Genomic DNA, 17593 nt, shown 5'->3' on the forward strand with positions numbered 1-17593 from the left:
GGACAGTCAAGTGAAAACAATTAGCAATTGTGATTGCTTGAAAAAAAAAATAAAAAAGAAAAATTAATTTGAATTTTGTCATCTTGAATTCAAATTATGTTTTTCGCAATCACGAGTGTGTGTTTGTATGTGTGTGTGTGTGGTGGTGGGGGGGGGGGGGGGGGGGGTATGTGTGTAGGCATGTGTGTTTGTGTCTGTGTGCAGTCATGAGTGTGTGGGGAATTGTGTGTATGAGTGTTTGTGTGCGTGGGGGCGGGGGCGGGGTATGTGTATGTGTGTGTAAGCATGTGTAAGCACAATGTCTTCTGCCCATCTCTTCTATAACTAACTTTCACTAAACAGTACATGACACAAGAGCTAAGAAAAAGAAAGAGTTGGATACTCTCATTTAGTCTAAGCAAGTAAAAAGTGACATTTCAATCACATAATTAGCTAAAAACAATGTATTAAAATATTTGATCTAAAAGTATAAAACAATATTTGTACAAATAATGCTGGAAATTCTTCATCAGTTAATGAAAATGTCAACAACTACTGCCATCACTCTGAGAATAACAAACTGGTTTTGTTGATAAATAAACACTCAGGTTGTTGATGCACTGAGATTGAACGCTACTGATATCCTCCATTGTACTAGTTTCAGGACTGCTAACAATCATCTGTTTGGAAAATAAAGAGATTCTTATAATCGGTCAAACAAATCACAAGGGCATTATACTATATGGAAAAATAGAGTCAAAAGAAGTTGGCCTTGGTAGCTCAATTTATAGAGCAGCTGTAAAGGCTGTTTGTAGACAGAAATGCAGAAATGAGTATGATAATGTACTTAAAAATTATTTTAAAGCTAAGTTTTTTATTGAATTAAAATTTCTTGGGTATTTTATTGTATGTAACTGTTAGATAACATTATTGAAGTGGTGACCAACCAGTTTTAATAAAATAATACTAATTATGTACATTTTTTAAACAAAAAACAATAAATTTATAAATTGATTATATAAGAAATAATTATAAATATTTACATTTTTTTTCATCGTGCTCTAGTACTTATATTAAAGAGAGGATAGGGAAACTGTTCACAACTTTTCCAGATGTGAAGACACTACAAAAGTTCATAAGGGCTCCATCCTCTACCTCTGGACTAAGGGGCCTTTCATTAGTTACACAAGAATGATTTTGACCATTTTTGACCCCCCCTTCCCCCATGTAAGGGTACATAAGATTTTTCAACCCCTCCCCCCTCCCCCGTGCTATTCTTATGCAAGATTCCATTTCGTTTTCTAAAATAATAAAGTAACGAATCCACGGACTTGTATCAATGGAATTGTTATGAAATTCACTATTAGGGCCATTCCACGGAAAACGATAATTTTGTCCCGCACGTGACGCTTCATATATTTTATAAAAAATAATAATTTAAAAGGATGATGAACAAAATTTTGTTGCTTAAGAAATCACAAATGCAGGTGTGACTTCTTAAGCTAAAACTTTCTTCAAAAATTATTTCTTTTTTATGAAATACAGGAACCGTCACGTGTCATTTTCAATGAAATGGGCATACAGTGAAGCACCGTTTATACGTTTTTGAAGGGACTGAATGAAAAAAGCATACAAACGAAAAAACGTATAATAGTTATAGGTTAATGTGTATCAGTCTTTGCAGGGACCAATTTTAAAAACATATAATTGATAAAAATGTATAAAAAAGAAACGTATAAACGGTGATTCACTGTATATATATATTTTCAATGGTTTAAATAATTATTTCTAAGCAAATGAGACATGTTTGCTTTACATTGGAAGCATAGCTTTCAAAATCTACAATTAACTTCGTTATTGCTGTAGGGGCATTCCAAGGTATTTTTGACATTTATTTAGAGTCCGTAACGTGAACTTTTTTGCCATAACTTTTTAATTTTCCGTTTGATTTGCAAATTGTTTTAATTTGAGCTGGTGTGTTGGTAGAAAAAGATCAAAATAAAATAATATGCTAATCAAACAGTAAATTAAAAAGTTATGGCAAAAAAGGTCACGTTACGGACTCTACATAAATGTCATAAATACCGTGGAATGCCCCTGTATTAATAGAGCAAAAATATTAGCTTATGCATAAGCAAGTTACCAGAAGTTAACTTTGGATATCCCCCAAATATTTATGAAAAAGTTCTAGACTAAATATTTTTTCAACATTTTTTTTTTTTGGTATATGATGTGATACTACAAGGGCGGATCCAGGGAGGGGGCCCTGGAGGCCATAGCCCCCTCTGAGAAAATTTCAAGAATAGTTAAAATCCCCTTTTTTTGAGCAAAAATGCAAAAAATTTCCCTTATAATACAAAGTCTAACAATAAGGAAAACAATGAACAATGAGGGGGGGGGGGCATGGCCACCCTGAAAAAGTTTCGAAAATAGTCAAAAACCTTTTTTTAGAGCTAAATATAAAAAAATCCTTATTATTCCTCAAAGTCTAACAAGAATATAAAAACAACGCCTGGGAGCCGTAAAACCACACTGAGGAAGTTTCAAGTATAGTTTTTTAAATCCTTTTTCCTAGCTTAAATTGAAAAAAAAATTTCATTGTAATTCATGTGAAGTCTAACAAGAATGGAAACAAATGCCATAGGGAGGGCATGGCCACCCCATGAAAATTTCAAAACTATCAAGTGTATACCAAATATTTGGATTCGTTTAGCATAATGGGCTCATCTTGTTGGATGTGTTTACTTCCGGGAAAAGAAAAGGGATATGTGTCAGTAAGTGTCCGATAAAAAATTATACATTTAATGATTGTGCATTAAGTTAGATATAAGTTTTAACCGGCTTTATGCAGTGCTATGTAATTATTCTTCATTCCCTTTTTAATAGGAGAACCTCCAAACCACTCCTCATCCTCTTGTTAATATTACCAAAGATCGTCTACAAACCATGTTTTAAAAAATAACTTTTAAAAGTTTCCAGGGGAGGGTCACCCACCTCTCGTTTTCTCCAACATCGTTCAAGATCGGCCTAAATTTTGTTTTAAGTGCTTGAGTTTCTAAATGTTTTTGGGGGGGAAATCCTCCCTCCCCAACATCATTGGAAAGTCTTCAAGAATTACGTTTTCGGAGCTTCAATTTCGAAAAATTGCTGGTCTTCTAAAAGTTACTCATGAATTATGGATTGCTTACATTTTCAATTTAAAGATTTCAATTTTGAAAAATTTTGGGAGTGAACCTCAGAATCTCTTCAATCCCTAACCATATGAAATATAGTTCAGAATGCGTTTTTAAGTCTATAAATTAGGAAAATTTTTTAGGATGGGCCTTTTAATCTCTCCTCCCCTTAACATCACCAAACGCCTTTTTAGAGCTACAATTTCGAAGAAAGCGCTCAAACCTCTTCTCCCCTACCATTACAAAGATAATTAGAATGCATCTTTAAGACTACAAATTAGACAAATTTCTTGGTGTGGAACCTCGAATTTCTCCTCCCCGTATCATTACGAAAAGATCGTATTAAACTGTGTTTTTGGCTCTACAATGGCAAAAAAAAAATCCGCTGGAGAAACCCTGAACTTCATTCTTCTTAACATTATTGGAGATAATGTTTGCATTTGTAATTCAATTTCGAAAAATGGGCGCAGGGGGGGGGGGGGGGTCGCACCCGGGCCCTTAATGTTATGAAAGACAGTTAAAATGAATTTCCAAGAATAAAAATCAGAAAAATCTCTTTAGATGGGCCCTCAAATCTCTCCTCCCTCTGACATCATCAAAGATTGTCTAAAACTGCATTTAATTCTTAGAGCAACAATTTCAAAGAATAGACAGGGAAGCACCACTGGACCTCTTCTCCCCTAACATTACCAAAGATAGTCTAAAATACATTTTTAAGACTTCATTTTTGAACATTTTCTGGGTGAGAACCCCCCTGACCGTCTTTGCTTCGGAGTTAGTAATATTATACTTACGGTTGGTTCATACTGGCTTCCTCTTAAATCAGAAGTCCTATACAGTCGCCTCAGAACGAAGTAGTGATTACAGGAATACCTCTTTGAGGCCACGATGTATGCACACGTTTGTTAACAAAAGAGGAAAATTATTGGGAAGGTTACAGCCTTTATGTTACACTTGCATCGCCTAGTGAAAAATTCCCTAAAAAATGCTCTAGTTAAAGGTGGGATATTTTGATATTTGTAAAATTCAAAAATTTTCCAAAGCATCGTACTTTTCCAAATGGCCCTCTCTGAGAACTTTGTCTGGATCCGCTCCTGCGATACTAATTTAAAATAAAACATGCCATACATAGTGTAATTTTTTTATTTTATTCTACGCCATCCTTTCTTTGTAAAACAAATAAAAACAGCTCATCCTAATAAGTTTTTTATCTTCCAGACGCAAATGAAATAGGATCCCTGCCAAACCACTTGACTGCGTGATTTCTAATGTAAAATATAGACTGGAAAAATATTACGTAAGAATGGGTCTGGACCCCCCCCCCCCCCCAAGTAAGTGTATGCAGAGATTTTTTCAACCCTTCCTCCCCCTCGGAACACTTACCTAATTAATGAATGGCCCCTAAATTGTAAAACTAGAGAATTATTAACTGAATAAATTTATTCTAACATTGTCAAAAAATTACCTGATTGTTTATATTGGTTGACAATAATAGAGTTTAGATTATCAGTTAGTTTAAAATGGGTCTTCACATGAAGAAGACAGCGAAGAAATTACACACAAACACAGAAGTTGTCACCACAGAAACACAAAACGGCTCACTGCTCTAGAAGTTTTGCAAAAAAAAAGGACTGTTACTGCCATTATTTAAGAATTTTTCACGATTTTTTGCTTCAGGTTACCTAGTAAAACATACCATGTTCACATACAGCACTTTTCACCTACTATCAATTAGTATGAAAAAGGATAATTTAAAAAAAATAATTTCATAAATTTCCACTTTTAAAAGAGTTACAAATAAATTTCAGTTTCAACAAAATAGGTTGATGTCTGATGCTTAATCAAAAAGAAAAGCCCTTTTGAATGTAAAAAACTTCTACCTCCAATTTTAAAAAAATGCTAATAACAATTAGCTTCCAATTTGGCAAAACATGCTTAATTTTCAGTAAGTGTAATCATTTTTTCTTTGTAGATATTTTTAAAGCATTGTTTTGGAAGAAAATTAATAGTTACCTGAACGAGATATGAAACTACACTTGAATGAGGATTCTCTGGCACATTTTCCACAATCCAACCACTCGCTATAATCTAAAAGAAAAGCTTTGATAAGCTGTCTCAAAAAGTTTATATAGCAGCTAATTTTCTATACAAAATTAAATGATTGTATTTGAAAAAAAAAAAAGTTTAGCACATTTAAAGCATTAGATATTAATTTTTACTAAAAATGCAAATTACTTCAAAACTAAAAAGTTATGAAACAGAAGTCCATTATTATTTGTGCTATTCTACCAAAAATGCAATCAGTATTGAATAATTACTATGCTTGACTCATATAAAGGTAATAATACCAAAAATTATTTATTTTTTTTAAGGAAAATTTACTTTTTCACAAATGAGAAAATTTTTATGACAACTTTTTCAACAATCATATTGCATTAAAGAACAACACAGTATTAATATAAATATTTCCAACTCACTGTGCCTCTAACAACATCTTTTACAATAGGGCAAAGGTCATCCTTCACAGAATGAAAGCCTAATATATATTGATTTCCTTGTTTCTTTTCAGTCTGAAGGATGCAAAAATCTTGAACTTCTTTCCGAAGAAGAGAAACTGATTCATTGTACATGTGAACTAAAATATAAAACAGCATTTAAATATTGCAGTATAACTTGTTCTTGGAAATTATTACAATCCAAACTAGAATAATGCACTTTAAGTAAAGTCATACTAAGCTTCTGTCCATTGGGATATTCCTTTAAAACAGTAATTTTCTGCAAAAGAAAAAATTTAGCTGTTTTAATTTTAATATTATTCAATCATTAAAAAAATATAAACATTTTAAGACAAGACAATTAACTGGGAGCATCAATAAAATGAATATTCAATAAAGAACAACCATTAAACCAGCAATATAAAACTGATGTTATAAAATGTCAGATATTTTCATTTCGCATTGAATTGGCTGAGTATAAAAATATTTTTTGAATAGAAATGACTACATATTGTGGGGACAAAAGAATCTTTTGTGCATTCGAACCCCAAAAGGCTTGATATCAAATTTACAATATTTTTTTTAATTACAGCATCTAAAAACTAGGATGAGATTGGAAAACTCCCACCAAAGCATCTCAGATCACCACCTTAAAATTATTGCAGGGAGACAATTCCTATCTGTAGGAGATTTAACATAGTTTAAGCTGCTAAGCACTCCTTCTAGAAGTAAGCAGAAAAAATAAGTGATGAGCATATTACCAAGTGTCTCTGAAAATGTTCGATGCGCAGGGAAAGAAGTGTCTCCACAGACAGGGCTTCAGAAAAGTGGGAAACAGTGCTTTAAGTTGTGGTAACCAGTGTTTGCTAATACATATCAGTCAATATACACTTTATAACGAAAAAAAATAGATGCACCAGGAAGGAGTTGTCCGATTGACCCGAAAATTGGTGAATAGGAAGACAATATACAGAATAGTAAATGATTAAAATCTCAGAAAAATTGAATAATTAATGTCAGAGTTACAGTAACAAATTAAATATGGTGTTGACCCGCCTCTAGCCTGGATACAAGCTGAAGCACAGCTGTCATAGATCATATACATCTGCTGGATATGCAGTTCTGATGCGCTGGAGATCAAACTATTCATTCATTGGACACCAAATTTTAATCATTTGCATATCTGGTCAAACCACTCATGCATATGAAATTTCAAAGCTATAGGATAATTACTTTTTTGGTGCGTCGATTTTTTTGTTATAGAGTGTATATCATGATATATATCACGATATATATCCAATATTTATTCTCAAAATATCATGATATTTTAAATATTTATTTATTATTAAAAATCACCAAAAAGTAATATGTTATTTCGATATGATATGGAGAAACATGTAATAATGTTCTTTTTTTATTATATATTCATAAAATTATAGAACTGCAATCATTTTATTTCTGGATTATAATTTCATTAAAATATTAGTTCTGAAATACACATAAGCATTACATATTGCAATAATCAATCATAAATAATACTATTTTAAAATATGGTTTACAAAAATAAGTGGTTTCTAAAAACTGTGAGCCTTCCCTTTATTTATTTATTTTTTTGTGGGTTGTATAGCTGGCGGTAGGCGATACAACAAATTATTGTGATGGGTGCCACTTGTGCTAGGTACGTGGATGGCATAGAATAATTTAATGTAGTGAACAATATTCACCTCAAAACTTGAAAGAATTCAACTGTATGAATTTGCAGATTAATGCAAAGGAAAGAAAACGATTCATTGTTCCATGTAGAGGGCAATTTCAGTGTGAAAAAGTAAAACTCAGAGCAGAAAAGAAAGCAAGTTTAAAATACTTTAAGATAACGTTTCACCATGCTTTAAATAAAAATTATTAAAGACTACCAAAGTTTTCCTGTTTTTCTTGAAAGTTATCTACACTTTAATTGTAATTTTTAAGCTTAGTATTCTGATTTTAAGCAGTATATTTGATGATGTTTTTTTTTTTAAGTTGAACAGTAGAAGACTGTTATGCCTGACCTTGGGACCAGAGGATGTGCATTATTTAGGTTTTGTTATTTTATAGATATCACTTCAAATTAAAAAAAAAATATTCAGAATATATGAATATTTTTTACTACAATAAGTATTAAAGCACAAATTATGCAATTTAAGATGTATATCATCCACAAAATATATCTTTCATAATGAAGAAGAAAGTGCATTGTGCTCTTTTGCTAACTTCATGGTTTGCATAGTGGCTGCATTTACAAGAACAATCTGTTACTTATTTATTGTGAATGCTAATTATCATTTAAAATCTTTGAATAATGATGGAAAAGGAAAAACTATCAAAATTCAATTTGCTAAAGAATTATGTTGAAAAGACATAAAAAAAGTTCTGAAAAGTTGTGTGCTTTATAGATAATTGTGTTGCCAAGTTCTTCTACTGAATATTTATATGAATACAGATGGATCTGGTAGAATGTTTTCGGATATTTCAATCTGCATCACAGATTGATGATAGAATTTCTGCAACCAGGGTTACGAGATGGGCTTCAAGTTTTTCTTCTGATGATTTGAATTACTAGATTGTCATTTATAGGTTCATAAAATAAAAATTTGTTAATCGAAATTCAGTTCCTCTGAATACAGTATAAAATGTTCAGGAAGAATGCCTAAATCTTGGTTTTGAAAAAGAAACAAAAAAGTACATGGCATCCTTTCCCCTCCCCTTACAGGTCCAGATTTATTATTATTATTTCCCATCGAACTTGATTATAAACTCAACTGGTGCCTAAAAATATGACTCTGCTGAAGTTCAACTAAAACTTTAAAAAAACAATAAACAGACACTCACTTTGATTGTATCGTCATACATGAATCTTGTCAGTGGATTACATAAGGTTTTCCATACTACTAGACTAGGTGAATTAATAATGCCTTTTGACAAATAACTGAAAAATGAAAGAACCAGTCATTATGATGGAACAGATTGTTTAAATCTCAACTATGACAAAAACAAAAACAAAAAAAATATTTCACTACCTTGCAACAACACAGGAATCAAAATTTGTTATCTTTTTGAGCAGGGTAACATCCTTACTTGCTTCTTTGAATCTGAAACGAATCAATTGTTTCAGTCTGAAAACACTAAAATAAAGATTAGTCTGTTGATAATAACAGCACAAATATATCAGGGCTTTCCCTTTGCACATTTGATCAGTATTTTCTACTGGGTTACTGTATCCTGGGGTTAAATTCCACATTGTAATTTAACAGCCCTCCTTCTTTTTTTTTTTCTTTTTAACTCCATATTTTAGTGATACAGAAAACTTTCAATTGACCGGAAGGTCACGAGATGCCTGGTAAGTAGACATTCAATTTGTGCAAACTTTGGTGGAACGTTTTTGAAAAATGATATAAAAGGTATCTTGAATCAGGACGTTAAACATTGAAGAATTTAACAAAAGAATTATAAAGTAAGTGAGAAATTTTAATGTTTATCTACAGTTACTATTACACAAAGTTCATTTTCTTTACATTCTGCTAGGATACTCAAAATCAACATTGCTTAGGTTTAGTCATGAAATTAGTTTATTTACAAAATTAACTTTATAATTATTATTATTTTTCATTGTTTGTGGCAACAATTTAAAAGCAGAAGTAGAGACTTATTATTTTTTATTGTTTTTGGCAAACAATGTAAAACTATAAACAAAACACAGGGATTAAGACAGAGAATGTAAACTGAGAATGTCTTTAAAATAGCAAAATTTTCTTCAGATCAATTATCGAATTGAACCAAAAAAGTAAATACTTGAATTACTGCTGGGAATTTATTTGGGATTATAGAGTTGAGGATCAGAAATGTCTATATTCAACATAAAAAAATCTATTTATGTCAGTATCCTTCAGTCAATTTATAAAAACATATCCCCCCCCCCCTTTCACGAGGGAAGTCTTACTGTTCATTATTTTTAACATAACTAGCTTTGATGAGCAATCTGAGTACATACAATGAAGACAATAATGTTTTTAACAAATTTTATGGATTATTGATAAGATCTCACAGAGGTGAAGAATTTTCCATTAATATAGGCCTAATAGATAACATTTTTCAGGGAAAGAAATTTTTTCTTAGTTGCTACAGTCTGCTCATGTTAAGCATATGAAAACATGTGCACCTCTTTTTTTACATTAATTAACGTTCCTGAAACTCAAATTCACAGAAGTGAGAATTCCCAATAACCACATTCGGTTTTTAAAATCAAATCTATCTTGTTTTTCAAGTAAAATTTCACAACTTCTATGTAGCTGAACATAAACAAGGGGGCTCCATCGCACAAGGGAAAATAAAATGTGATGTCATTACTGCCATGTGTTAAAGAAAAATGGCATTTTGTAACGGAGGTGAGAATTTATTGTGTGACATAATTCCTTATCCTTCTAAAACGAAATAAAACACAATATTAAAACATAATTATACTTAAACAGTTAGCATTTGAGACACTAGTGCACTTGTGAAAGAAATAATAAGCAACACAAACAGTAACACCAGGTGTTTGACATGCCACAGAAGTGAGAATTCACATGCTGTGAACCAAAAATATGTTAAAATAAGAATTATCATTAAAACATCGCTAGTAGGTTTAAATAGATATATTTTTGATGAAGTTAAAAAAAAAAAAAAATTAAAAAAAAAAAAAGAAAAAAAAAACATTATAAAAACGATTTGTTCCTTAAAGTTTTTACTAAAAGGCGTGTGACAGAAAAGTTACTTTTTGAAGATAACCCTAATATTTTTGCAATGACAAAACAAGTTGCAGGTTTTGAAAGCTAAGATTCCAATGTTAATGAAACATATCTCATTTGCTGAGAAATAATAATTTGAAACAATGAAAAAATTAAGTATGCAATTTTAAGTCCCCGAAAAAGTTGCCATTTTGTCTTTCACATATGGGTTAAGAACCTTTAAGAAGTTTAATAAATTTAAATAGGAATGACAAAATTTTTTACTTAATAAATCGCACATACATGTGTGTTTAAGCCACAATATATTGTTCAATAACAATTTAAATTTATTATTTTTAATCAAATATATGAGGCGTTACTTGCAAGACAAAGTGACCGCTTTCCGTGAAATGGCCCTAATGTGTACTTCATGAAAATAAAGAGCTCTGTGTGAATAATACGAGCATTTAGTTTTAATTTATTATTTTCATAATTTTTCTGAATCACTAAATTTGTTCTTTAAAGAAGCTGTTTTTTTTTTTTTTTCGATTTATTAATTAAATAATAAGATAGGTTGAACATTGTGGAAATGTAGTTTGCACTTTTTAAGTTCAGATAAGAATAATTAACATTAGGAATGTATGTAATTAACAAGCGCATGAACTAAATTCACTTTTCATGCTCAACAACTTTCGATTTTATTATTTTTATTATTTTTATGACTAAAATTATTTTTTTACTCAGCACATCCATAATATTCATATTCTAAAAAGCAATCCCACATTTAAAATGTTTCGGTTTGAAAAATAATGTACTGTAAAAACAATATCAAGATATTTCTTGAAGAGAAACAGAAATATTTGGGAAACGCCTTTGCATAATAATAAAGTTTTAAAATAAAATTTTCTTCCATTTACAGTACAGAATATTATATCTTCAAGAATCTTAAAATATTTTGAACAAAAAAAGAATTAATTAGAAACAAATTATATAAATCAATATATCTTCACATTGGACTTTTAGAGAGACAATATTAGCATTTTGTAGTCCAAGATGACGGTCTACCGATCATTCAGGAAAAAATATCCCTGAAAATTCTCCCTCTCGCTAAACTTTTCCTTCGAGTTGGAGGAGAAGGGATCTATTGTAATTCTTATCTACCCTTTTCCCTTTTGTTCCTTTCCAAGTCTCCCCAGTCTGACACTTATTCCCTAAGAGGTTTGGGCCAGTTTTGCAGTGAATTGTACAAATTTATCATCAAATATAAAAAATAATCTTTCAATGCAAGTTTTATTAAAAAAAATACTGTTATTTCTCTATGCAATGTAATTTTACAAACAAATTTTACTTTATCCATTTTGAAAAAGTTACCTCAATTATTTCACTTTGCTCCTCATTCCTTTACTTCTAATGCTTCAAGACGTTAAGTCCTAAATATTTTAATTCACAATTATGAAATCAATCAGAGATTTCTTTTAAATGAGGGGAAAAAAAGTTAACTTACATCCAGCCACCACTGACAATTTTTTGCTCTTCTTCTGATGTATCTTTCTCAAGCATTGACGATCTCAGATTCTGCAACAATTTTTCCAGTTTAAAAAGTACAAAAATCAGCAAAGATCACACAAGGCATTAAAATTCTTAACTTAAACCTTATTCATTAATCATAAAAATGGGCCATTTTCCCTAATGTGACAGTGAGTCAACATACATACTAAAGTATAAACACAAACTCTCTGCATGCTTTTAGAATACACATTATATGAAAAATTGATGATATTTTCCCCTTTTTTACTGGAATTGATTACTTTTTTGGTCCAACAGTTTGCATTTATTTCACTCCTTTGAAATAAAACCCTCAAAAAAAAAAAAAAAAAAAAAAAAAAAAAAGAAAGAAAGAAAGAAAACACATAATATTCAGCTTTGGGAAATTTATATTTATGAAATATTTTCCTATCCCTGGAATAACTTTCTGGAAGCAGGTGCTTCATCAAATGAGTTAAAAAAGGGTACTTGATCTTCAATAGGGATTAATAAATTAGCTAGGATCAGTCTCATTGAGCCCAGACCTTGTGCTGATCATCTCAATTTATAGTATCTGCATCTGAGTTACTCACATACATTAAGAGATGCATTAAGATACATTAAGAATGCATATGTTTTTGAAACAGAAATTTTTGTATGAAGTAGGTATAAAAATAGCTTTCAACAAACAACCCAAAAGAAAAACCTTATTTTGACAAAAATAGAAGGAGCACATATTTTAAGAGAATTTAAAAACATTCTTGTTTCCAATAGGATATAAGCTCAACTTAACAAATGTTAACACAACAAAATATTTAGTAAAACATATAAAATTATCTTTATTCGGAATGCATAAAAAAATTATTTTTCCATTCTGCTTTTGTTAAGTTTTATTCATTACTTTTTTCAATTTACTTTTGATTTTTTAATCTCATGAATTGTTATGCGTAAAAACGGGGGGGGGGGGGACATTTTTCCCAGTCATTCATCATTTATAATGTAATTTGTATGACATTGCATGATATAAATGATTGCATAAAATGATTATCATACCTCTTGAAGTACAGCAGTAATTGAATAGTCACCAATGGACTGGAAGTCAATGTTTTCATCTTTGAAAAGAAGAAAGATAATTGAAAGAAAAATGTTACATTCATTTAATTTTTTCTTAAGTTGAGATATTCTGTTCATAAATAAACTGAAATATCAATGAAGTATTACAATTATTACTATCCTCTTTAAACCTGAGAGTTCAAAAAATCTCCCCCATACACAAAAAGGTCTATATTTTAAGGGAGGGGGGGGGGAGGAGTTTCACTTATGTGGACTTCAGTATAGAAGAGACTATACAGTAAACTCCCAATTACCCGCAGAATAGGGTGGCACTGTAACCACAGATAAGCAAAAACTGGATACAAGATAATCCAAAGAATAAGTAAAAAACAATACCACTATATACAATACTACCATGTGCAGGTAAATGGCAGTATCTGCAGAAATGAGTTTTCGAGATATTTGAAGAAATGTGTGGTGTATTCAATACTTAAAAATAGGAAATGTTGGAATTAGATGTTTTTTTTCAAGAATTTTTTGCATTGGAAACCAAATAAGAAAGCTTGTACAGCAAAGCTAACGTACAATAGATCAGTGCTTCTCAACCGGTGTGCCGTGGCCACTGGTGTGCCTTGACAAGGTCCTAAGTGTGTCGCAGTATTTTCGAAATTGTAGAATAAGGAAGAACACCTATTTCACCTGCGCAAGAAATCACATATAATGTTCCTAGTTTCATCAATTGTTGCTAGTTTCATTGAATTAATACCAATGGTGTGAACATTTATTTTTCCAACTTGTAAAGAAATCTTACTGGGAACGATGGGTACGGATGCAATAAATGAAGTGGTCAAAGTGCCAATTTCAGACGATGTTATCGTGCGACTAATTAATGACATGACGGGGGACATTAAAAACAATGGTTGATAAACCACGCGTAGCTGATTTTTTTTATATTTCAAGTTGATGAATCAACAGATATAAAAGATGAACTATACTAACTGATGAGGACGGCATTCAAGATCATTTTATTTTCTGGAAAGAACTTTTTCATCATGCAACGGGTAATGAAATGCTCTGCGTTACAGCTAAATTAATAAAAGCAAGGGATCCAGTGTTGCAAGTGCACACATGCGTGCAGTGATGGAGGAGTTGCAAAGATGGGAAATATCGAAGGGTTCATGTTGAATGCAAAAAATAAAAATCCAGATGTTCAAATCGGTTTCCTCCATTGTAAAACTCTCCTGGCAAACAACATGACACAGGAGCTAAAGTTAGCCACGGTTGTGGAAGGAAAAACCTTTAACTACATACAATTAAGGCCAATAAATTTTTATATTTTCATTGTAATTTCTGAAGATAGGGAGGCAGATCATCACTCCCTGCTTCTTCACATGTTGGTTCGCAGTTTTTTGAAAAGCAAGGTCCAGACATGAATTTTTGAGTTCAGGTATGAGGTACAAATTTCTGATGTTTCATGACAAAACGAAGAGTATCAGTTTATTACACAATAAATATTTTCTTGAAAAACAAACGTACACTGATATTTTTTAGAATCTTAACGAACTGAATCAAAGATTTCATGGACGCAGTGAGTATCGTGTTCATGTGTATGCACAATTAAACAGATTCAAAACCAAAAATTTAGCATTGGAGAGAGAAATTTGATCGTGGCATACTGGATATGTTTAAGCGGACCAACTATATAGTTGGAACAAACTGAGCCTGGCAGCATTATTCAGGCTACGCATATACAAATTACAGCATTACGATGTTGTCATGTTAGGTTTACCATAACTATATATATACCTTGAAAGAAAAGCTTAAAATGGAAGTAGAAAATTTGGTCATGATTCAGAATCAAGTTTAAGCACTACTTAGTTTAGCGCCTTTGGACGCATTTTGGCTGTTAGTGAAAAGAGTATATGTATAAAATTCTGATCACGTTATTCTTGAGCTGTTACTGTTACCTTTATTCTTAGCTTTGACACTTTTCAAGAACAACGAATTGTAGCTAGATCATCGATTTAATAACTTCCTGTAGCTCTTCTCCTCATAGAGCTGAATAAGAAACGTCACTTTTCCTTAAGGCAGGCATAACTTTCTCAGTCGTGTTAAATGAAACTTTGGGACTTGCTGGTCATAATCTTTATGTTTATCTCAACTAATAATATCTTTATCTTTACTAATAATAAAGCTGAAAGTCTCTCTGTCTGTCAGGATTTCTGTGACCTGCATAGCGCCTAGATCGTTCGGACCCGATTTTCATGAAATTTGGCACAGAATTAGTTTGTAGCATGGGGTGTGCGCCTCGAAGCAATTTTTATAAAATTCGATTTTGTTCTTTTTCTATTCCAATTTTAAGAACATTTTCCCGAGCAAAATTATCATAGGATGGACGAGTAAATTAAAAAGTTATCATAACGTGGAACCGTAACATGAGCAAGCCAACTGGTGAGAAATTCATCATACATTATTTGTTAATATACAGGCGAACCAAAAGACCTTTTAATTTTCTACTACGGGCAAAGCCATGAGGGTATCACTAGTAATCACTAAAATTCATGAAGAACAACTCGTCATGTTCAATTTCTAAAGAAACTAAAATATTTAAAAGATTAAATGTTAAATCCATATGGAAACTCTGTTTTTTCCCCTTCGTTGCTTTGATTAGTGAATGATGAAAACATTGTCCACATTGACATATGAAATTTGGTTTAGTGTGCCGCAAGAGTCGAGCCAACTATCAAGTGTGCCGTGAAGTAAAAAAGATTGAGAAGAGCTCTGCAATAGAAGACAAAAATGCAAAAAAATGAAAAACGAAAAATTTGCTGTTACTGCCCTTTACCTCCACACGGTAGAATAGCTAAAAAAATATGAATATCACTCACACACATACATTTAAATTATAGCTAAAAACATTGCTACATTGAATCTACTAATATTCAATGTAAAAAATATACAGAAGTAAAAGCTAACAATGAACAATAATAACACAATCATAAGTTTCAAAAACATTTAATGACCAATAAATTTTTAATAAAAAAAAATTGTGAATAGACCAGAGGTGCAAGTGTACTAAAGTAAAATTTTGTGAAGACTTGGTGAAATTTTTGGAAACTCGACACCCTCCTCCCCTTTCTCAGAAATAGTCTTCAAATATGCATGCAAAAAATAAATATTTGAAATCAATGAATAAAACCATTTCAAATTTTTTAAATATATACATACAGTTGAATCCTATTTAATGAATTCATCGGGACCGAAACTTTTATATGCTAAATCAGGGTTATTCGTAATATTGGGGTGTGAAATTTTTTTTTAAAAATTGCACTTTATTTACCACTCTTAATAAGCAACTGTGCAAAATATTCATAATTAGAGAGTGAAACTGAATTAGAAACTTTTTATTCAGCATTTCACAACTTATTACACATCAGTTAATTTGAAATTTTAAACTACTGAGTAACAGATGTTTGACCACTTCCTTGAAACTAGACTCGAAATTGTTCTCTTTCGACTTTATGGAGAGAAGAAAATACTGTATCATTTGCTGCCTGCTGCATGAGATAGGTTTTTAGATTCCAGGCCATGTAAAGCATTTGAAAAAGTAAGTTTTAATGGGAATTTCATTATTGCTTCTTCTGCATCAAAATCAATATTCGTTGGGTATACCCTCGCCCGTCAAAAATGGCTGATTGATTCCAAGAAAAGTCTTTTTCTATTTCGGACAATATGGATATAGCATTTAGAAAGCACTCCAATATTTCTTTACTCAAATTAACAAAAAAAAATTTTTTTTAGGCTCTGAAAATAATTGGCTAATTCCGGGTTTATTATTCGTAAATAGAGGTTTTTGTCTTCATTTTAGTCAGGAGAAAAGAAAAAAAAGCAGCACCTTTTAAACAAAGCAGCTACTGCACTTTTTTCCATTAAATTTTTTTTAACAGCTTTCGAAAGGAAAGAATAATAATTAAAAATAATAAACTCATTAAAATAAATACATCATATCAAAAAAAAAATTGTTTCTTTTTCCTCTGCTGCCAAAAATAATTTTTTAAATGAATTAACGCACTTACCAAAATAAATAAAAACAATAAAATGTCAACTTCAAGAAATAATTTTCATTGTCAAAAAAAAAATCGTCTGCACATATCTTTATGTAGAAACATAAATGATTTCGAGTTTATCCGCCAAAAACTGAATACCTAAATTAAAATTTTAACGTGAAAATAAAAACAAGTCATATCAACAATAATTATTTCACAGTTAAAACCATAGCTGTGGATTCGGAGACGATCTGATTTTGAGATAAAGGAGTCGGAGTCAGTCATTTTTGTCTTCTGTGAATAAATTTTTGGCAAAGCTACGAAAACAAAGTTGAAGTCGGGGAGTCGGAGTCAGATTAGTTGTCCGGCACAGGAGTCGGAGTCAGGTGCCTCTAAATTCTAGGAGTTGGAGTCTGGCGTCAAGAGCTATTTCCAACAAAATTTTTTTGAAGTAAATCCGCCTTCAAGTACGGAATCTACATTGACTTTCAGTTTCCCCATAGGTGCTAATGTTAAGGGATTTGAACTGTTCAAAATTGAATGGAAAATTGTTCAAATCAAAAAGATATTTTATATACAAG

The 17593-nt window shown here is 31.3% G+C and overlaps 1 protein-coding gene across 1 annotated transcript in view; it reads right to left on the minus strand.

Moving 5' to 3' along the window:
* Positions 1-321: 321 nt before the first annotated feature.
* Positions 322-17593, minus strand: part of LOC129230566 (uncharacterized) — an 80641-nt gene continuing 63369 nt past the window's right edge. Inside the window, 8 exon segments of the mRNA XM_054864973.1 lie at positions 322-659; positions 5166-5240; positions 5630-5787; positions 5885-5927; positions 8516-8612; positions 8704-8775; positions 11894-11964; positions 12967-13025. Of these exon segments, the coding sequence (XP_054720948.1) occupies positions 525-659; positions 5166-5240; positions 5630-5787; positions 5885-5927; positions 8516-8612; positions 8704-8775; positions 11894-11964; positions 12967-13025 (710 nt within the window). The 3' untranslated portion in view covers positions 322-524.

This window comes from Uloborus diversus, chromosome 1, assembly GCF_026930045.1.
Source record: "Uloborus diversus isolate 005 chromosome 1, Udiv.v.3.1, whole genome shotgun sequence".
NCBI classification, from domain to species: Eukaryota; Metazoa; Arthropoda; class Arachnida; order Araneae; family Uloboridae; genus Uloborus; species Uloborus diversus.